At 41.7% G+C, this 22,671-nt stretch overlaps 3 protein-coding genes across 3 annotated transcripts in view; all 3 read left to right on the forward strand.

Moving 5' to 3' along the window:
* The first annotated feature begins 6,162 nt into the window (after positions 1-6,162).
* Positions 6,163-11,357, forward strand: LOC128739724 (uncharacterized). The gene is made up of 3 exons (XM_053835221.1): positions 6,163-6,218; positions 7,848-9,149; positions 11,351-11,357. Exons 1-3 carry the CDS (start codon positions 6,163-6,165, stop codon positions 11,355-11,357), a joined length of 1,365 nt encoding a protein of 454 aa, XP_053691196.1.
* Positions 11,358-11,446: 89 nt separating this feature from the next.
* LOC128739725 (uncharacterized) lies at positions 11,447-17,254 on the forward strand. The gene has a single exon (XM_053835222.1). The coding sequence runs from the start codon at positions 11,447-11,449 to the stop codon at positions 17,252-17,254; it is 5,808 nt and encodes a 1,935-aa protein (XP_053691197.1).
* Positions 17,255-21,877: 4,623 nt separating this feature from the next.
* LOC128741319 (dynein light chain 1, cytoplasmic) overlaps positions 21,878-22,671 on the forward strand; it is a 34,445-nt gene continuing 33,651 nt past the window's right edge. Inside the window, exon 1 of the mRNA XM_053837051.1 lies at positions 21,878-22,188. The gene's annotated coding sequence lies outside the window, so the exon portion shown is untranslated. The remainder of the gene's footprint in view (positions 22,189-22,671) is intronic.

The raw sequence follows: 22,671 nt of genomic DNA on the forward strand, positions 1-22,671 counted from the left end.
GTGTCTGTGAGAATCGCAAATTGTCACCTCACCTGCAAAATTTAGGTGAGGTGACTGTGAGAATAGGGTAGGGCCCCCGTTCCCGCATCTCGCCCATCACTATGAAAGCTATACCCAGCTCGTGTGTGTTGCCGCAGCTCTGGTAGATGGTATGTCCATCTCTGAACGTACGTAAGTTTAGCTCTTCCGGCGCACCTTCTGCAGCACTACGACGCCGAACTCGTGGCTCTTCAATATTACGTCGCAGAGCACTCGAGTGCTCGCTTGGAAGTTGAGAGATCGGCAGTTCCACGTCCTGAATTTCCAATCTAGAGTCCTTTTTCATTGCGTGGGTCTATTCCGATTGTTCCAGTCCGAATTTTTTTGTTCTTCATTCTTTGCTTAAGAGTTTTTCGTGATGATGGCTTGCAGCAACAACCCCCTGTTTTGCCGGAGGGCCACCGAAGCTCGAAAAAGCCCTCCTCCCCTATTAGCATATACGACCTTAGCTTCCATCGGGAATGGTTACCCGATATCCACCAAGATTGCTCGTATCCCGAATGGTACCACGAGGAGGTAGGGATTGGAATTACTGAATAAGAGGTTATAAACTACTATTTTACTCAGCTGTTAATCACTTGCTATTCTATAACACGGGGCACAACACGTATCGTTCTTACAAACATAAAAAATATATTTACCTTTTACCGACCGGTTTCGGGTTATTGGTAGTGATGTCCGTTAATCGTTCGATTAATTCAATTAATCGAATAACACATGGAATATTCGAATAATTTTTAATCGAATACTGCCAGCACGAATAGTTGAATTAATCGAATAGTTCAATGAGTACGAATAATGCCTGAATAATGCTCGTTAATCGTTCATAATCGTTCGATTAATCGAATTAATCAAGGAAATATTCGAATATTTTTAATCGAACACCACTGACACGAATAGTTGAATTGATCGATTTGTGCAGACAACGCTCACCGATTAATCGGTAATCGAATAATTGAAAATTTCGGATATCACTAGTTATTGGCCCATCGACGGGGTAATGCCCAAATAATACCTCGAGAATTACAAATGATTGTCAAAATTTTCGCACGTTTATTGCCTTCACTTTGGTACTTAATATGTTCTTATGTGCTATGTGGGTAGCTGTCTTAGCCGCTTTGGTTCGCTCAATGCCAGCTCTCACCTCTCCTCGATCATCCTCCAAGCTTCATCCGAAATCCACTCCTTCCGCATGCTGCTCACTTTACGGAGAGTTTCATCAGAGGTCGTGATGAAAGTGTTTTTCATGCCGGTCTATTGATCTTTAACGGTCCCACCTCTCCAAATGCCGGACGTCGCAGTAACACTCAAGTTTCTCTTCACGTCGCTGAATTCGGGCGACGCGCAAACGCCTGCATACGTCAAGAACACTTCTCCATTTTCGGCAGATGCAGATGTGGTCAATTTGGTTTACTATTCAGGTTTCACGGGAAACCCATGTGACTTAATATACTGGTCTATGAGAAGACAGAGATCCAACAATGACCATATTGTTATTACCATGGAATTTTGCAAACAGATCCCCATTTTAAAGTCAAACTCCCCGCATTCACGTTATTTGAACCAAGCTTCGCATTGAAGTCGCGCAAGTGGATTTCGGGACTTTTTAAACCACGATGTGGCTGTGGAAACTCTTTTTCTCTTGCGGGTCGGAAGTATCTGTTGGCGCATAGCACTGGATTGGTTTCCAACCCGTGTCCCAAATCTGGCCGCGATTGTTCTTTCGTGTGTTAGTTCCCCCTTCATCAGGGCCGCATGTGCATCTGGCCTCAGAAGGAATCCAACTCCTTTCTTTTGAGTGCCATTTTCACCTCATATATCAGAGTAGAGTATCGCCAGTATCCGGCAAACGGACCTCGCTCAGTTCAGGATTTTAAGCCTCAGGCGGCTAACTACCCTTGTTAGTCGAGCCAGCTTACTCTGGTTAGTACATTCCATGTTTCAGGCTAAAGGTCGTTGTCAATCCATACCGATTTTTTTTTATTTTCAGTAAGTTGTTTAATTTTTAGATACACAGTAGGTTGTTAGCCTAAGGTCGCTGTCCCATTGATACTACTATCTTAGAGTAAGCGGGAGCCCTTCCTTGTCTCCGTGCGTAAATCAAGATTGCGTACTCCTGCCGGGACCACGTGGAGGTATGGATAGGAGTTAGTGGACAGATTTGGTAGTGCAAAACTCTTTGCCAGGTCTTGCAATAATAATGATTAATATTTTTAAGCGATTTTCAACTGCTTTGTAGGACGATTATATTAGCAGCAACCACCGATTTGGTTCCCCCATTCATTGCATGACCATTTTAACGTACGGTCAGTGGTCAAACCAAGCAGTAAGTACCCGATGCGAACAGCGGGAGCCAGCATGAAAATAAAAAAAAAAATTCCGGCGCCGTCGAAAATCAGGACTGTTCACTTGCGAGAAAACTAACAATCCGTTTATCCGTCCTTTATCCGTTTTAACTACTTCCGGACGTTTTTGCAAGCAAATTCGCAAAGTAAATCAAAAAACTTTTTTTTTTGTAATTTTACTAGATTATTTTTGGAAATCAGATAAAAGTGTATTATAACAAAAATGGTTCAGAACTTTATTTATCCAGTTCATTTTCATTTTATCAATACAACTACGCATTGAGTCCTTTTAGTAGCGAGAAGCTGTCCAAAGGAGCTGGAATCTTTTATTACACGTGATGACTTCTTATTCTTTTTTACACTGCGGAATGTCATACTGAAGTAAAATGTATATAATCTTACTCCAAGAAATATTGCATATAGATATGAAATCGGTCTCTTCGGTATACTTCTATTTTGGGCCTATCCTTTATTCTCTACATTCTCGGCAAAATATCATAACTGTGCTTGCACCACGGTTTGCACATCCGCTTCGTGTTTATTGGGAAATTTGTTCTTAAGGGCTATGAAATAAAGCAGCGAGAGACGGACAGAAGCCTGTTGGTAAAATCCTACGAAAAAGGTTGCATGCATTCAAAAGCAATTCTATGCAAAAGCAGTAGTTTCTGCACTTCGGAAGTGAAGTCTAGAGAGTTACAACTTTCAATGTTGGTCTACAATACAGATTCATACGATCCAAAATAAGCTCCTCTCATATGTAGGTATATTTGCTCTGTTGAGCCCACAGAATTCGCACTTACCCTCATTCCGATAGGTTGCGCCTCTACTTATGCAATTTTTGTTCCACAAATACCAATTGTGTTTGTGTTAGTAAATCAGCTAGCTCGTACTTTCGTATCCGAATCATATGATGATCTCGTAGCCAGCTCTGAAAATAGTTTTGTCTACCGCGTTGCAAGGATTATACAAGTGACTACTATCAGCAGCTGAATTGCGTATTGTACATGGAAGAAAAGTGTATTTCAATAATTGATTTTAGTAAGTTTACTGCAGTCTGCCCAATCTAAAAAGTTAACACTATTAAATATTAATAACGCTGATTGAAGATTTGTGTTAATAAAGAACAGGAAGTTTCATGAAGCATACATCGAGGCGTTATTAATTGCTATAATAAAATCTACGTCATCTAGCGACAAGTAGATATCATTTCGATCAGTTTCGGGATGAAGACACGGTTGGCATTGATACCTATCGGGAATTAGAAGTGTTACGTATCAGCCAAACAAAGCAGATACTAGAAGAAGTATGGTGATAGATATACGCGTAAAATTGCGTGAGGAATTCAAGCCAAGAGAGAAAGTGAAAAGCTAGATACGCCTGTTTGCGTGCTACCGGAGAAGCACACATTTTGCTAAACATCGCAATCATACAGGCGATATATTCCGGCGAGCCGTACATACTGCTGGCAATCTCTGCCACACGAGGGAGTTACAGCGCTCTCGTTCGCTCGATACTCTCGCGCACGTAGACCGGCGATTATCGGCCTTGCATCTCTCCACTTAGTGCATCAATTCATGTGAAGTAGCATGCGACGTTGAGAATTCCAGCAGTGCCAGCGTGTTTCCGTTATTCGCGAAATATAAAATATACGATGCAGTAAAAGTGTATGCGTGCCACTGCCAAGTTAAAAGCTCCTCACACCATCCCGTACACTTTTGACCTTTTCGGCTTGTTATCTGTCTGCTCTTTAGTATATAAACCAACAAGGTAAGTTTCAAACTCGAATCCGTGCTCAACTTTTGAACTATTTGTATAGCTGAAACAATATACCTGCCCATTCAATTGTTCTCTCAGTCCCGTTATGGTATATTGTTTTCACTTGATTCTATTTAGGGGCAGCAGAAAAAAGGATTGCATATATTTAGGCGCTTGCTAGACAGGTTCTGTACCGTTCGCATCTCAATTATTGTTCCGTTTCCTCTTTTGGTAGTGTCTGACAATTTGAGCGTCAGCCAACTGCAAATCCTGCTTGGATGGGTTCTCGGCAGATTTTTTTTACGGCGGCATGAAATTTATTGCTGCCGTATTTGTGATTCTCTTCTCTATGCATACCTCTAGACAAAAGCTTCTGCGAAGGTCCATATTTTATCTGCTTTATTTTTAGATACAAATATTATAGAGAAACCCGAAAGGCTTTAATGTTTTGTTTGTTGCTCTACTGCAGGATAGCGGACGATAATGTTTCCTTTAATCGATTCAACGGCGTACTTACATATATTATATATTACTTAAAATTTAGCTCAGGCAGAACAGGAACTATTTGTGTTTTATTATCCATGTGCTTTAGTTGACCCAACCATGCTAATCGCCTAGGTTAATCACCGATTGCTGGGCAGCCGACCTATAGTAAGACGGCAAGTTGGAATTGCATATGCATATGCCTTACATTGAATACTTAGTTCACAATGAGTGTCATAATGAATATGAAATTTTCAGTGGGTGCCCATCATATTAGAATCATGATTATTTAACCCTTAATTGATCAACCAAGAAACCAACGCAATCTGATCAACCGGGTACAGGTGTACACACTTAAGCGTCAAATCACTATTAAAATAAGCATAACTATTAGGCATTGTCAAGAACGAATGAATCAGCCTATCACATGGAAGCACTCTTTTGCTTCCCCGGCCCGACAATTATATATACACCTGCAGTTTCGTTTACTTCGATTCTAAAAGTGACCGAACCCTTGCTTTCCAACAGGACAGGAATTACCCATTACCAGTAAACCTGGACCAAATTGAAGTCCTGAAGGTAAAAAATTTAGTAAAAAATCGAAACTACCCTCGCTCTTTGATCGATGTTATTATTTAAGCATTGAACCTAGACGTATTCGATGGCCTGAAAGTAAACAGGTTTGTAAAAGTTTAAAACTATCCGTCACTTATTCCTACCCTTCGATCGATCTTATCATTTGAACATTAAATATAGACATGTCCTGCCCAACGTATCCGTCCAGCTTTAACCACTTGCTGTATACTCGCCGTAGAGACGCGTGTTTTCGTAATTCATTTCGTAATTCACCTTCATACACTCTTAAATAATTCTACCTGTAAATTGGTCGGATTTAGTTAAAGTTAGGTTGAAACTACTCAAAATGCCCTTAAAGTGTACAAACTCAGATTTTGAGTAGTTTTTCAACCAAAAAATTGGTAGTAGGAACTTAAAATTGCGTTATTTGTCATAGAGAATAATTCAATTATCGGTAGCAAGTAGCCAAAATTGGTTGAAATTTTTACCCAAAGTTTGAGTTTGTACACTTTAAGGGCATTTTGAGTAGTTTCAACCTGGCTTTAACTAAATCCGACCTATTTACAGGTAGAATCATTTAAGAGTGTACATCGTTCTCTTGCATTCCGCCAAAGATGGTTCTTAGCACCCGTCGTTCAAAAACTCCGAGTGCTCGCAGGTCCTCTTCTAGCAGTGTCCACGTTTCGTGCCCATATTTACATAATAATGAAACACCTATGTTTCACTATTATGTATGTTATATTCATGTTATAAGCGCGTTTCATTCAACAGGAAAACGATTGACGAAAAACCTCTATTACTCTCTACATAAATTGTTTATTTCTAAGTCAATTCATTATTGATACTGCTTTCATTTCGGCTTAATTTCAATCTTATACATGATTTTCAGTTAACATTGGAATGGTCTTCCGTTACGGCTGTGTTCGTAATCGAATTTTATCACTGGAAGGAATAATATGACTTCATGAGCAATACCGTTAAGGCAACCTTTTCCGAACACATCAAGATCAAAATTCGCTGGTAAGTATTTGCCGTACTTGTACAGTTGATTGATTTAAGGGGACGTACGACTATAAATTCTGAAAAAATAATATTTTTCTAATCCAGATTTCGATTATACAGACTTTTCTGCTTATTTTAATACTAGTTTTGTAATGCGGGAACGAACACACAAATAATTATTTCAACTCGTATTTTAATGCTGCACAAAATGAAATATCATTTGTAGAAAAAGATTGTCCATCGATAGCTCTTCACCAGATTTTAGGGTATAATTTAAGCTATCTTAAAAAAGAATTGAAGATAGGACTAACAAAAGGGCGAGTGTCGCAAGCGTAAACAAACCGAGTGAGAGTTGATTTTCCTATGCTAGCCCAGCAAAAAATAACTCTCACTCACATTTTACATTTGCGACATTCGCCCTTTTGTTAATTCTATCTGGAATTAGGCAAATCAGAGAGGAAGGTTTTAAGATAATTGACATTTTATGATTTTTACCGTGGTTCTCAAAAGTTTTTTCTTTCAGTGTAATTTTTTCTGAAAATACATTTAATTTCCTGTAACTTATCCTTTGACGTCATTTTGATCAAATAAGTAGTTTTTAAGACAAGATTTTTTGAAAAAAAGTAATCTCATTTCTCAATGCGCCCTTTTGAAAAGTTACTCTTGACGAAAAAAATCAAGCTTAGTGGAAAATGAGTTCTTGTGTGATATCTAACACATCACGAAAATTTCATTCCAATCAAAAATAGTCGATTCAAATGGCCTTTTTTTCAGCGGTGGCATCTAGAGTAGAGGCATCCCAGTAAACCATTTGGTTTGTATATCACGATTACCTCAGTTGCAATCAATATAGCAATACGAAATCATATCTGAACGAAAAAGTTATATTTCACGCCATATAAGAACATATATGTGCCAAAGTGGAGGCGATATACGTGCGAAAATTTTGACAACTATTTGTAATTCTATTTTGTGCAGTTTTTATAACACGCAACTAAATACTCCTGAATATATGATATAGATATAATCAAATATTGCAATTGTCTATCCTGCTTTATAATTCACAGTCATGAATTGTATATGAAGACACGCACGACTGCAAAACAACTTATTGTTCACTTCGATTTAACATACTCTAATCATTATACAACTCCAATATGAAATTGACATGAAAACGATTTATAATGTGAACTTTCTATTACGATTTTGTGTTATCTGGGATGATTTTTAAACTGCAAACGATTTGCACCTTTTTCTCGTAAACTATACAGGTAACCAATACGCATTTGAATAAGCAGTAAATCAATCATTTATTAGCATCCCTGGCGTTTTATACTGCAGGTTGCTGTTTATCAGCCTTTTGACTGCAGAACTGTTGTAAATTGGCATCCACAATTCTATTTAAATTCTTCTTGTCGGTAACTAGCTGCAAATAAGCATTGTCCGCACTATAAGAGGGCTAGCAGTAAACATATCCACTGCTACTACCAAAATGTGGGTGGCATGAACACGAGTGCTGTTGACTATCTGCTCGCCTGCTCCGACAGTCCGTACGAGATAATCGTATTGACCGAAACCTGGCTTGACAATCGTACGTGCTCTCGGCAGATATTGGCCTAATTATGAGGTGTTCCGTTGCGACCGCAGCATACACAATAGTCCCAAAAGCACAGGAGGTGGCGTCTTGATAGCAGTCCATCATCAGTTGAAAGCGTCTATCGTCGAAAATGACAACTGGCTGCCCGTCGAGCAAGTGTGGGTGACGGTAAAGCTTGCAGACCGGAGGCTGTTCTTGTGTGCACTGTATCTGCCTCCTGATCGCATCCGCGATCCCGTTATCTTGAATGCCCATATGAATTTAGTTACTGCAATAGCTTCAATGGCATCTCCAGTAGACGAGATAATTGTTATGGGCGCTTTAAACCTGCCTGGGTTAAAGTGGCGCGGACGAGACAATGGTTTCATGTACGTTGACTCTAGCTCGTCGTCTCTATCGCCACTCACTAACGAGTTATTCGACTGCTACAGCACTGTCACCATGCAACAAGTCAACAACATTACTAACGAAAACGGTCGCTTTCTCGATTTATGCTTTGCTAGTGTACAAGTTCAGGCTCCCGAAATAGCGATGGCTCCTTCCCCGCTTGTTAAGGACGTTCCACATCATCCACCCTTGCTGGTTACTATCCGTCAACAAATACGTCTTGACGTGACTAGTGCACCACCGATCGTCTACTATGATTTCGCCCGTGCAGACTTCAGGGAAATCCAAAGAACCCTGACTAGCATCAATTGGGATGCAGTTTTGGACAAGGATTATGTTAATTCTGCCGCAATAACTTTCTCCAATATCCTGAACTACGCTATCGATCGACATGTCCCAAAAAGAACCATGCCCGCTCTGAAGCAGATACCCTGGGTAAACGCTGTGCTACGACGTCTGAAATCCGAGAGAAAGACCGCTCTCAAGAAATTTTCAAAATATCGAACGTTGCCACTCCGTTACCACTACTTGTCGATCAACACGCGTTACAAACGATTGAGTCGCTCATGTTTCCGGAATTACCTGAGCAACATCGAACGTAGACTGAAAAGGAATTCCAAATCCTTTTGGAAGCACGTCAACGAACAGCGGAAGGACAACGGGCTTCCTTCGGTAATGTTCCTGGGTAGTGAAACTGCCAGTAACACAGAACAGATTTCCCAACTATTCGCGCGGAAATTCTCCAGCGTATTTACTGACGAAAGATTGACAAGAGAAGAAATTTCCGCAGCCATCCAGTGCGTCCCCGTACTTAGCAATTGCTTAACGCACCTTTCCATCGACGACGCGATGGTCATATCAGCCGCCGCGAAGCTAAAATCCTCTCCTTCTTCTGGACCGGATGGTATTCCGTCTGTTCTGCTGAAACAGTGTATCAACGCCTTGGCTGCTCCGATGAGCCACCTGTTCAGTTTATCAATCAGTACAGGTGTCTTCCCAACAATATGGAAATCGGCATACATGTTTCCTGTTCATAAAAAGGGGAATAGTAGAAATGTGAATAACTATCGCGGCATCTCTGCACTAAACTCAATATCAAAACTGTTCGAGCTTGTTGTGTATGCACCCGTATTTGCATTCTTTAAGCAATATGTCGTAGACGATCATCACGGCTTTATGCCCCAGCAGTCCACGACAACCAATCTTCTAACTCTTACGTCCGACGTGATAAAAAGTTTTGACGACCGGTCGCAGACGGACGTTATTTACACGGACCTTTCCGCTGCTTTCGACAAATTGAACCATCGAATCGCCATCGCCAAACTGGACAAACTCGGAATCGGAGGCTCGTTGCTACGATGGTTTAATTCCTACCTCTCCGATCGCCGCCTAGAAGTTAGCATCGACGGGTTCACCTCCAGACCTTTCACTGCTAGCTCTGGAATTCATCAAGGTAGCCATCTCGGACCTTTGGTTTTCCTCATCTACTTCAACGATGTCAACTTCCTGCTTAAATGCCCGCGACTCTCTTTTGCCGACGATCTGAAGCTGTATGCTAAAGTCGATAGTCCGTCCGACGCCGCGTTCCTGCAAGAGCAGCTGCTGATTTTTGCAAAATGGTGCATAGACAACCGCATGCTGCTAAATTCCGACAAATGTGAAATAATTACATTCTCAAGGAAATTGAACCCTCTCGTTTTCGACTACATTCTATCAGACGTGCCTCTAGGCCGCGAAAATTGTGTTAAGCACTTGGGAATACTGCTTGACTCTAAGCTCGACTTCAAACAGCACATCGCATATATTGTCGATAAGGCCTGCAGGAATCTGGGATTATCATGCGGATCGCCAAGAACTTCAACGACATCTACTGCCTCAAAGCTCTCTACTGTGCTCTTGTCCGGTCCAACCTTGAGTACTGCGCTCCTGTGTGGAGTCCGTACTACCAAAATGGAGTTGACCGAATCGAGTCAGTGCAGCGCCGATTCATACGTTTTGCACTTCGAAGATTGCCCTGGAACGACCCCTTTCAGCTGCCCTGCTATGAACAACGCTGCAGACTCATCGATCTTGACCCGTTGAACACTCGTCGCGACGTGATCAGAGCAATGGCAGTCGCCGACATGCTGTCCTCGAGAGTGGATTGCCCATGTCTACTCGCGAACCTCAACATATTCGCCCAAAGTCGTGTTCTACGCAACGGTCCATTTCTGCGTGTACCGCATCGGCGAACCAACTATAGCACATTTAGCACAATCATCGGTCTGCAACGCCATTTCAATCGATTTACACATAGCTTCGACTTAAATGTCAGCCGCGAGGTACTGAAAACTCGTTTCCTGGCACTAGCACGTAGATTCTAGATTCTAAGTGTATCAGTAGGGCCAGTAGGCATGTTGATATTTTTATACAAATAAACAAATAAACAAATAAGCAGTAAAGTAGCCGCATATTTTGCTAAATTGCATTGCAAATGCTTACTGGTTACCTGGGTAGCGATGTCGAGCGGGTGGTTTGCCCCTTTTCTGAAATGTCAAAAATGCCGTTCAAATATTACGACCACGTCTGCCATTATGGCTCGTAAAAAGCTGGATATTATGTATTGGAACCAACTTTTTTTTGATTTATTGGTAGTGTCAAAGCCCCTCGTGCTTAGATCGCTTCCGTATATCTAGATAAGATTTATGCTTACGAGGCGAGATGATAAGCGGCGATAAGCAATACCTATACAAATAAGAACGCCATTTCGATTGCTTTTCGTGATAAAGTGAAACGTGCAGTGAGCTAAAGCTAAATTGATTTCTTCTTATTTCCTATCTTAAAATATATTACTTTGTAAAATAGTTGGTTATTAGCCACGTAAGATTATTCTCATTTGTTCTCCAATTACTTAAAATTAATTAAAATATCCTACTCTAGATTAAACGCTAAAAATATAATTAAAAATTGAGTTAACCTACAATTTGTTGTAACCGGATAAAAGGTAAAGATATTCGGTATTAACTGAAACGTGGTAAACTTATATCCTTCTTAGTCTTAGAAGCTGTTTTAAAAGCTGTAATTAAATAGTTGATTCTGGAACGGAATAAGATCGAGAAGATTGACTAAACGTAAGCTATTAAATACAATTTGTATAACTAAAATCTATAACTTTGTATTATCGCAGGATATAAAAATATAACCTATATTAAAATCTCGGAACGTCCTCTTTCTTCTCTGGCATCTAAAAGTGACATCTTTTTATACCGTTTACTTGGAGACGATGTCCGAGCCGACCGAATCTATTACTCCTACATCTAGCAAAACTGCTGCCGGTGCAGCGAAATCTGCTGTAGTTAACGTTCCCAAATCACCGAAAACGTCTCGAAAGCTCGCTCTCATGGAGGAGCAAAGTTGTGATTTATGTCAAAACGCCGACAATAGCCGGATGGTCCAATGCGACTATTGTAAGAATTGGTATCATTTCGAATGTGCTAACGTAACCGAAGACATTGAGTTCTACGACTGGATTTGTACGAAATGCGAAACCGCGGAAACAGATCACCAGAAAAAGAAACCGTCTCGGAAAAACGCCAGAAGCGCAGTGAAGAAGATAAATTCATCAATAGCAGGTGCGAAGAAATCGAAGACTGTAAAACCAAAAAAGATGGTGAAGAATTCGACCCCCAAGGACCACCAGCAAAATCAGCAAGTTGAACGGGAGAAATCACAAAACAGCGCCGATGAAAAATTGGCGGGAAACGAGAAGGTGAATAAATCAACCAAATCCAAATCTGTGGGGTCAGACTCTCTGAGCAGATCGCAAGCTTTGAAAATGCAGTTGCAGAAAGTGCATGCTGAAGAGAAACTGATGCTTGAAGAGATGAAACGAAAACGGGAATTGTTGGTCAGAAAGTTCGAACTGATGGAAGAAATAGCTAACACTGATGAAGCTGCCGGATCTAATGCGCACCTTGAAAGCGACAGCGACTCTGACGAGTATTCCGAATCCGAAGGTGAGCAAAGCGACGACGACACAGACAGCGGTGACGGACAGGATGAACCCTTTATCCCAAAGCGGCAATCAACTCCCGTTAAATTACAATCGCGGCGAGAGAAGCAACACTCTCGAATGAATGTCACTCTGAGCCGAGAGCAGATAGCTGCACGGCAGGTAGTATCGTGCGATCTTCCCAGATTCGGTGGGAATCCCGACGAATGGCCAATGTTCATATCGACTTACGAGAGTACGACGACGATGTGCGGCTATCGAGACGAGGAAAATATGATTCGTCTCCGTAACTGTCTGAAGGATGAAGCTTTTACAACAGTGCGGAGCTTTCTAATGCATCCGTCAACAGTGGCAAAAGCAATAAGTGTGTTGAAGCTCCGATTCGGCCAGCCTCATATGATCATCAGTACGTTGCGGGAAAAAATCCTGAATATGGCACCAGTTAGATCAGACTCGATGGAACGGCTGGTAGATTACGCTCTCGCTGTACAGAATTTACGTTCTACCATTGATGCTTGTGGGCGTAAAGAGTATATGCGTGATGTAACGCTAATGCAGGACCTTATTAGCAAACTTCCTCCTGCGATAAAGTTAGATTGGGCCAGGCATAGTAAGACACTGAAAAAATCTAATCTCGTTGCATTTTCGGATTGGATATATTCTATTGCGGAAGACGCAAGCATTGTTGCTGATCCTCGCAAACCGCACTGCTATGGGCAAGACACACGCGGAAGGCGACAAGGTAAAGCTTTCATTAACACTCATGCAGAATCATTGGGACAGCAAACTGCACACGATCGAACAGGCAATACTAATCAGTTTAGTGAAAAATTCAGTGCGATGACGGTCAAATGTTGTCAGATTTGCAAAGGAAGCTGTTCAAGTGCCGCCAAATGTAAGCGTTTTCTTGGTCTCTCGTATGAAGCCAGATGGGCTGCAGTTCGTGAATTTAGAATATGCCGCAGGTGTCTACGACAGCACGGAGGAAACTGTAATAGTAAAGCTTGTGGCGTTGACGGGTGTACGTTCAAGCACAATTCTCTCTTACATAAGAATCTCGCAGTTCCAAGTGAGGCATACGCAAGTAGGAGTCAAACGAGGTCGAACGAGGAGCGTAGTGTTAATACTCACCAGATGGAGACAGCCTTAGAATTGTTCCGCTATTTGCCGGTTACATTGTTTGGGCCCAACAAGCACGTGAATTGCTACGCTTTTTTGGACGACGGGTCGGAATTGACATTACTAGATGAGCAAATTGCTTGCGACTTGGAGTTGCCAGGCGAATCGAAACCACTTTGTTTAAAATGGACAGGTGGAACCCATCGATTTGAAGAGAAATCTAAAAGGGTTAACATCGGAATATCAGGACTGGTGGGCAAGAGATTTGAGTTGAGCGGTGTGCGTACCGTCAATGCGCTTGAATTGCCACAACAGAGCCTGAACATCGATGAGCTGAGAAAGCAATACAAGCATCTAAAAGGCGTTCCAGTCGAATCATATAATCTTGTGAGACCTAGAATCCTAATAGGATTGAAGCATGCCAATGTTTCTTTAGTTCGCCGTTGCCGTGAAGGCAAGGAGGGTGAACCCATTGCAGCGAAAACTCATTTGGGATGGACGATCTTTGGAGGCTGTTCGTCCCAGGACTCGTCGGTCGACGGGAAGTATACGTACCACATTTGTACATGCAACCCGCAGAATGACGACCGACTTCACCACGAGGTCAAGCAGTACTTTGGTCTAGATAGCTTGGGAATTACGACACCGGTGAGTTCATTGATGTCGAAAGATGATGAGAGGGCGATATCACTGCTGAAATCGCGTACACAGATTATTGGTGACAAGTATGAAACTGGTCTTCTCTGGCGATTCGACAATATTCATCTGCCAGATAGTCGGTCGATGGCCCTTCAAAGATTAAATTGTCTTCAGAGACGTTTGGCAAAAGATGCCGAGCTAAATCGAGCTTTCAACGAAAAACTGGCAGACTACCAAGCGAAGGGTTACATACGAAAGGTAATGCCAGAAGAACTCGCCCGAAAAGAGGGAAAGACGTGGTATCTCCCTACTTTCCCGGTGCTAAACCCTAACAAGCCGGGAAAGATTAGAATTGTGTGGGATGCAGCCGCCTCTGTACATGGAGTATGCCTCAACACTGTGTTACTCACTGGGCCGGACTTAATGAGCTCGTTAATATCAGTTCTTTATCAGTTTCGAGAATATCGCATCGCTATCTGCGGAGATATTCGCGAGATGTTTTTGCAGATTGCAATCAGGCCCGAAGATCAATTCTATCAACTTTTTCTTTGGCGGGACAAAGCAGACCAGGATGAAGCCAGCACCTTCGTCGTTGAAGTAATGATTTTCGGAGCACGATCTTCGCCAACCACGGCGCAATTTGTGAAAAATCACAATGCCCAGAGATTCGAAACACAATATCCCGCAGCAGCCGCGGCCATACAAAATAAGCATTACGTTGATGACATGCTTGCTAGTACGGAAACGGAAAAGGAAGCCATCGAGCTAGCAAAGGCAGTTAAATTTATTCACGCTCAAGGGGGCTTCGAGATCAGGAATTGGACCTCGAATTCTCCGACCGTCTTGCAAGCATTGAGCGAAAATCCAGCTGAAGAGAAGAATTTGAATTTTATGGCGGAAATGGCGACGGAGAAAATTTTGGGCATGTGGTGGAACACAAGGACGGATTGTTTCATGTTCAAGATTTGCTATGATCGTTTTGACGCGGCGTTGTTCAATGGACGACGAGCTCCAACCAAGCGAGAGCTGCTTCGGATCTTGATGACGGTTTTTGATCCACTTGGCCTGATTTCGCATTTTCTAATGCTTTTGAAAGTCACCCTCCAGGAAGTTTGGCGTATCGGTTTAAAATGGGACGAGCAAATCACAGGAAAGCAATTGGAAAGTTGGAGAACCTGGATAAAACTGCTCCCGAAGCTGGAAAACATTCGAATCCCCCGGTGTTATCGTCGGTCGTTGTCTATCGGAGACCACACACGGTTCGAACTACACACGTTTGTGGATGCAGGGAATGACGGTATGGCAGCGGTGGCATTTTTGCGTGTCGAGGAAGATGGGCTGGTAGAGTGCGCATTAGTCAGTGCAAAAACTCGCGTAGCCCCCTTAAAGTACCTTTCTACACCGCGCTCGGAACTCCAGGCGGCGGTAATCGGGGCGAGATTAGCTAACAATATATCTAATTCACTTTCCCTTAATATTTCTCAACGGTATTATTGGAGCGATTCCCGCAATGTTCTTTGCTGGCTGCGATCCGACCATCGCCGTTACAGCCCATATGTTGCCGCCAGGGTAAGCGAAATATTAGAAACCACCGAAATCGATGATTGGCATTGGGTCAAATCCGAGTGGAACGTCGCTGACGACGGAACAAAACTAAAGGGACAAGTGGAGTTGCAGATAGAAGATCGATGGTTTCAGGGACCAGCCTTTTTGAAAACACCTAAAGAGAGCTGGCCAGAACGCAACTTTCTGCGAGAAACAACCGACGAAGAAATCCGGACAAATGTACTGTTCCACGGTATGAATATGGAGCCAGTTGTTTTGGCGAGTAACTATTCGAGATGGAAACATTTGGTGGAGGTTACAGCGTATGTGCAGCGTTTTGTGAACAACGTTTGTGCAAAGAAAAAGGGGCTACCAGGCCAAATCGGACCACCAACGAGTGACGAGCTTCGTTTGGCTCAGGAATACCATTTCCGACAGGCGCAGCAAGAGGTTTATAGAGAAGAGCTTAGAGTGTTGCAAAGTACGAACAACAAGGGCGAACGGATAAATCATGTTGCAAAATCTAGTAAAATTCTTAAGCTGAGCCCCTTCTTGGGTCCAGAAGGTCTTTTGCGAATGAATAGTAGGGCCGCAAAATGTAAGTTCCTGTTTCCAGATGAAAAGTACCCTATTATATTACCCGATGATCATCCTGTCACACATCTAGTACTAACCGACTTTCATGAAAGGTATCATCACCGAAACTATGCAACCGTTGCTAATGAAGTTCGCAGAAGATTTTGCATCCCACGATTGAAACGGACTCTTCTTAAAATGAGGTGTAAGTGTCAATGGTGTCGAAATCGCGATGTAAAGCCGGCGCCACCTGAAATGGCTGAACTTCCGCAAGCCAGATTAGCAGCATTCACCAGTCCGTTTTCTCATGTGGGTGTAGATTTTTTTGGACCCTTCGAAGTCATTGTGGGTCGTAAAATTGAAAAACGTTGGGGCGTCTTGCTGACGTGCCTTACAGTTCGGGCGCTTCACATTGAGGTTGCCAACTCACTTAGCACTAGTTCGTGTATTATGGCGGTAAACAACTTTATTGCTAGACGTGGACACCCAATCTGTTTTTATAGTGACAGAGGAACAAATTTCATTGGCGCTTCCAAAGAGTTGCGTGAGGCTGTACGAGCTTTGGACAAGAATGAAATGGCAAAAGAGTTCACCACCGCTACGACTTCATGGCGATTCAACCCACCGGCAGCCCCACACATGGGTGGCTGCTGGGAAAGGCTGATTCAAACGGTAAAACGGAATCTTACGGAAGTTCTCAAATGTAGACGACCAACTGACGAGGAGTTACGCAGTACATTGACGCAGATTGAGGCCATACTCAATAATCGTCCATTAACGGAGGTACCGGTTGATAATGAGTCGGAACCTGCGCTCACACCCAACCATTTTTTATTGGGTTCGTCGGATGGATCCAAGCCTTTAATACCTTGTGACGACAATGTGCAAGCGGTGCGACGTGGATGGCAGGTATCACAGGTCATGGCAAACGTTTTTTGGAAGCGCTGGTTGCGCAGTTATTTACCTGACATTACCAGGCGATCAAAATGGTTCAAAAAGGTAAACCCAATTGCAGTAGGTGACATCGTTGTAATTACAGATCCTGAGCATCCACGGAACTGCTGGCCAAAAGGCAAAGTTATTGGTATAGTGCAGAAAGACGGCCAGGTACGCAGAGCTACTATTCAAACATCCAAAGGAGTTTATGAACGTCCAGCCGTTAAACTTGCAGTCCTCGATATCGGAAGCGAAAATGTGTAAACCAAATCCCGGAGTTGGTATACGGGGGGGAGTGTCAAAGCCCCTCGTGCTTAGATCGCTTCCGTATATCTAGATAAGATTTATGCTTACGAGGCGAGATGATAAGCGGCGATAAGCAATACCTATACAAATAAGAACGCCATTTCGATTGCTTTTCGTGATAAAGTGAAACGTGCAGTGAGCTAAAGCTAAATTGATTTCTTCTTATTTCCTATCTTAAAATATATTACTTTGTAAAATAGTTGGTTATTAGCCACGTAAGATTATTCTCATTTGTTCTCCAATTACTTAAAATTAATTAAAATATCCTACTCTAGATTAAACGCTAAAAATATAATTAAAAATTGAGTTAACCTACAATTTGTTGTAACCGGATAAAAGGTAAAGATATTCGGTATTAACTGAAACGTGGTAAACTTATATCCTTCTTAGTCTTAGAAGCTGTTTTAAAAGCTGTAATTAAATAGTTGATTCTGGAACGGAATAAGATCGAGAAGATTGACTAAACGTAAGCTATTAAATACAATTTGTATAACTAAAATCTATAACTTTGTATTATCGCAGGATATAAAAATATAACCTATATTAAAATCTCGGAACGTCCTCTTTCTTCTCTGGCATCTAAAAGTGACAGGTAGACTATTGGAAAAAAAATTGCATACAAATCTTCTCCAAATCCCTATCAATAAAACAAAAAAGTTTGTTCTAATACGTTAAGGGAAAATGAGCAATCAGTACCATTTCATTGGAAAGCCCAAATTCGGTCTGTTTACACATTCTGCAGTTATACCCTTTGACGGTTGGTGCCGAATTGTACGTTTAGGCAAAAATTGAGCCACTGGACCTGACCCTGCCGTGATAGTCGGCAAATCAGGAGCCCCTAAGTCAAGGTCTAACTCCGTGCCGATGACTGAATGGCTGGAGGGGTGAAAACAGGCCAGTCACGAACGGAGTGCTTTGGGCATCTTGCCCCTACTGGTACGATCGATCTTTGTTGTCCCTTGCGTCTCGTGGAAACAACATAGGAGTCCTACCCAATTTTCCTTATGGGTATAACGCCAAGTGCGTTCTGGCAAACATAATTGGCTTCGCTTACAATTTGCTGTCTGATCTGTGTTGGATTGTTTGTGCATATACTCCGCTAGTCAAATAGTTAGAGTTGCACAAATAAATCTTCAACACAAACGGTCAGCAAATTTGTATGTATGCGAAAAACTCTATTATCGATATTCCCACATATAAAATAGCAACAGGACTACAGGGAGGATCCCTTGAACTAGCAACCCAAGTAACAATTTCAGGCTGATCAAACGCTTTTATAGCTGATTTTATTCAACCTGTGGCTGATCTATGGTTTAGGTTTAGAAATGAAAACCTTTTTTCAGCTCTTAAACATCTAAATCTGGTGATTTTATCAAGCTTCAGGCTAATTAGGCTGTGAACCATTTCGCGAAATTTTTAACTTTTTGGTTAAAATTTGACAGTTCGATGGTTTTCCGAAAATAACCCTGCTCGGGAGCATGGTTAGTTTTAACCGTTTTAACCAAGTTCTGAGAGCCAATGAGATATGCACAGGTGAGGAAGAGAGCTTCGACAAGTTTCGCTGATTTTTCGATAGATTTGTTTTACATTGGTATGGATGCTTATCGCATTACAAATTTGTTCAAACAACCCGGATTGAAATGAGATGAACTTTATCTATCAAAAAAAGCAAATGAACATCAAAAATTCCTCCGATTTTAACACGGACAGAAAAAACAATATTTTCATCCTCACCTTATATGCTCTCATTGAGCAAAAAAAACTATCAATCCGTCAAATATAAAATGGTTCACATTCTGAACTGATTTTAACCACTCAAGGAGAAATAACCATCGAACTGTCAAATTTTAACCAAAAAGTTAAAAATTTCGCGAAATGGTTCACAGCCTTAATAGCTGCTTTCGAAGCTGCAATGAAGCTTAATAGAAACTTTTTCGCACTTTTAAATAGCCAATTTGCGCAATGCTGTCAATTCTATTTTTAGAACGAGAAATAGTCTTGCAATCTGCTTTTCCAGTCGCTTAATCAACGCTTCATCAACCTTTATGCAGCCAAAAAAATCTATTTTTAAATCAAAAAAAAAATGGAACGCGTCATTTTTATTTCGCCGTGAACGCGATATTTTTAGTTTCGAATAACTTTAATTCGTACAAGTAAGCTAAGTCAATTAAAAATGCATGCCTTTTTCCGGGAATTGAACCAGCCATCTTTTGATCCATAAGCACTCACCGTATGATCCGCCCCATTTGCATCTGCAGAACAGACAGTGAGAATATCTTTACACCTGAAGCCTAGCCCGTCTAGCGTGAAGCAGTCGATAATGTCGATAACTGACAAACTTTTGCTGTCAGCCAAATTGCGAAATTTTATGATCTGACAGTGTGTGTGTGCTGTGAGCCGAAAGAAAACTGGGTAGAAGTTTTTAAAGCCACTTTAACACCCTTAAGCAGCCTTAAACTAGTTTGAAAGCTGTGAGCCTAATGAAAGCTTCCACTCTACATTTTAACACCTTTAAGCAGCCGTAAAACGGTTTGATGTTTATGGCTGTTTAGAAGCAGATTGTTTAGCAAAAAAAATCCGCTATTAAGCTTTTTTATCAGCTTTTGGGAGAGAACTGGTTTGAAAAACTTAAAGTAGCTTACACATCGCTTATTTAAACACCATTTGAGCGCTTACTTTATGCAGCTTTGATCGCCTTAAACCAACCCGTAAACAGCCGTTGCTCTTGCAATTCAGCTACCGTTGTTACTTGGGAAGTAGTTTTATGATGGGGTATTCCCACGGGTATTCCCTTTCCTTCGTTAAAAAGCGCCAATTTGACCAAAACGAAGACATTCCCAACTAAGCCCAAATTCGGAGGACTCCGTAGCCGCAAGGTTACCGAGTCTGCTTTGACATGCGAGTGGTCGTGGGTTCGAATCTTAGTAGAATCAAGCCATTCGATGTCAAGTGACTTTAGCATGGGTTTATTCTCAGGCCCCTCCATTTACCCTTCCTTCGTGCTGAATTCTATATTTAACCTCTGAAGCCTCTTGACAGTGCAAATGTCCCTCCTATAGTTAAGTGTACTGGTCAGAGGTACGAATGAGTCCTCACCAGGGACGGCTATAATATGGGATAGTGCTGGCAGCGAGGAATAAGTGGGTAAAGTAGATCAAGCTTTGAAGGAAGGGTAAACCCCAATACACGCAAGCACGTATACAATTTAAAATAAGCATATCGCTCACTCAATAGCGATTATAGCAAAAAAAATGCAGTGCAGGTCATACAGCAAACACCCGGGCGATATTACAATAGATCAACTATACTGGTCGCAGTAATGAGTCCACACATGGAAAAAGAAAAAGCCCAAATTTGAAATAACGGTTTAATTGGTGCGAAGAATGGAATACGAGTGTTATGTCTGTTTGTCTGTGTCCTATTAAGGGGACAGGGGCGTTTTTGTTTTTGTTAAGGTTCAAGCCAAGGTTCAAGCTACTGTTTTATCTGATTCACTGCGAATATACATTGTGTTCACGAGATCGTGTTGGTTCGAAAGGTTTCGAAAAATATCGCCCTTGTATCGAAAATATCGCTAATTTTTGATCACTGAAAGTTACGTACTTAAACCACAGAGAACAGATTAACAGGCTCGAAGGAAGTAATCGATTTTTTGTGTGTAAAATCTGTCGGTAGCGCCCTCCAGAAATAGTTTGCTGGACGCTTAAAAATATATCCATGTACCTTTCTCAATATTTCTTTGTGCTAGAGTTACATCGCAGCGATGGCAGCGGCATCAATATTTAGTTTGCCACTCACTGCTCGAGGGGTGCTCTGTTGAAGGATTACTCGTAGATTACATAAAAACCTTTTACGCATTTTTTCACAATTACCTGGTAGTCTGCTCTCTGTGTTCATATATTTAATATTTTAAGGGCACTCGGATGACTAGTAGTAAGATGCTATGGAGAGGTATATAGGAAATGTTTGTTGTTTTTTTTATCAAAATTAGGCAGAAGTCATGAAAATTAAGTATAACAGAGTCACTATACCACAAATAAAATATGATTAGTAATTGTTTTTCAGGTAACCCATCAAACATTTTTGTTTAAGAGTAGCTTATTCAACTATTGTATAGCTAACACCAATAGAACAAGCGTTTGATAAGCTGCAATAGAACAAAAATGTTCCTTGGGAAGTAAACAAGTGAAAATTTTTGATTTTACTACCACTAGAAAAGCGCCATCTCTTGAAAAGCAACGGTTCGTGTGGTGTCCAATTGCAAAATGTAAAATTTAGAGCAAAATGCTGAAGTGGTGTGACTTAATTGTTTACAACATTATAACTCTCCGTTATGATTCAAAATTTAACGGTTTTTGAGTGCCTTGGCGCCTCTGTTTTCTATAGTCTCTGTCATCTCTGTAGTTGCTGGTTGCAACGTCGATAAATTGTTGCGCGACATTAGTGTTTCGGCCTTCTCGGGCAGTCGTCCTGTACGGCCCGGTACCGGTGTTTCGGTGTGAATCGCCTTGTACCGTTGCTGTTTTCGCACGCGACATTCGGCTGCCAGAAACCGTCTGCCAGAAACGGACTGCCTGCAGTGAAAACACAGCACAGCGAAGAGGATCAAAAGTGTTCAAGTTTTGCAGTAGAACAGTAGCAGTGACTAGCGGCTGCAGAAAATTTTATAAAAAATTGTGTTTTTCTGCACGATCCCGGCAGGCGACGGATTGTAATCGCAATTGATTCTATCGTGACGGTACGTAGTGCGTCGAGTTCTGTAAAGTTTTCGGAAAACACGGGTGAAATTTCGGATTCGGTTCCTGACTGAGTACTGGGAAAACGAGCAGAAAAATTGTGTATTTTCTAGGATACACATACGATCAGTGCTAGTGGAAGCGAATAAACGGCAGGTAAGGGATACAAAAATTAAAAATCTTGGCCTTTTACTTGTGAAAAAGTTGTGCTATAGACTATCGAAGGATTATTTTGTGCATTGGAACAGTTGCATGATAGGTGCCTGACCGAAAATGCTAGAAACATTTATCACGAATGTTGGCTGATTTTTAAAGCAGTCCGGTTTTCTCGGGATTAAGCAAAATCATTGATATGGTATTCATTGTCGGCTCAACTGGACCGGATGCTTGGGTCCCAGGAATTGGTAAAAGCTTCAAGCCCCTTATTCATCTACTAATACATTCAAGGTCATTCCCGGCGTGGCTGTCGTTCTCGCGGTTTGCAGCGAAGGCATGGAACCTGCGGCAGGGTTGCCATAATGGCTTATAGTATTGTGAATGGAAGAGTCGATCGGATAGAAATATAGAATCAAATTTTCGGCCTGCAAAATTTTTTACTCGTGAATGATCGTCAGACAAAAATGTTGCATGCAGAAAAAT

The sequence above is a fragment of the Sabethes cyaneus genome, chromosome 3 (assembly GCF_943734655.1).
Source record: "Sabethes cyaneus chromosome 3, idSabCyanKW18_F2, whole genome shotgun sequence".
Lineage (NCBI taxonomy): Eukaryota > Metazoa > Arthropoda > Insecta > Diptera > Culicidae > Sabethes > Sabethes cyaneus.

Coding starts and splice junctions, on each gene's coding strand:
- LOC128739724 (XM_053835221.1), top strand. CDS start 6,163: ATGAGCAATACCGTTAAGGCAACCTTTTCCGAACACATCAAGATCAAA. Junction 6,219..7,847: donor ATCAAGATCAAAATTCGCTG/GTAAGTATTTGC, acceptor TTGCGACCGCAG/CATACACAATAGTCCCAAAA.
- LOC128739725 (XM_053835222.1), top strand. CDS start 11,447: ATGTCCGAGCCGACCGAATCTATTACTCCTACATCTAGCAAAACTGCT.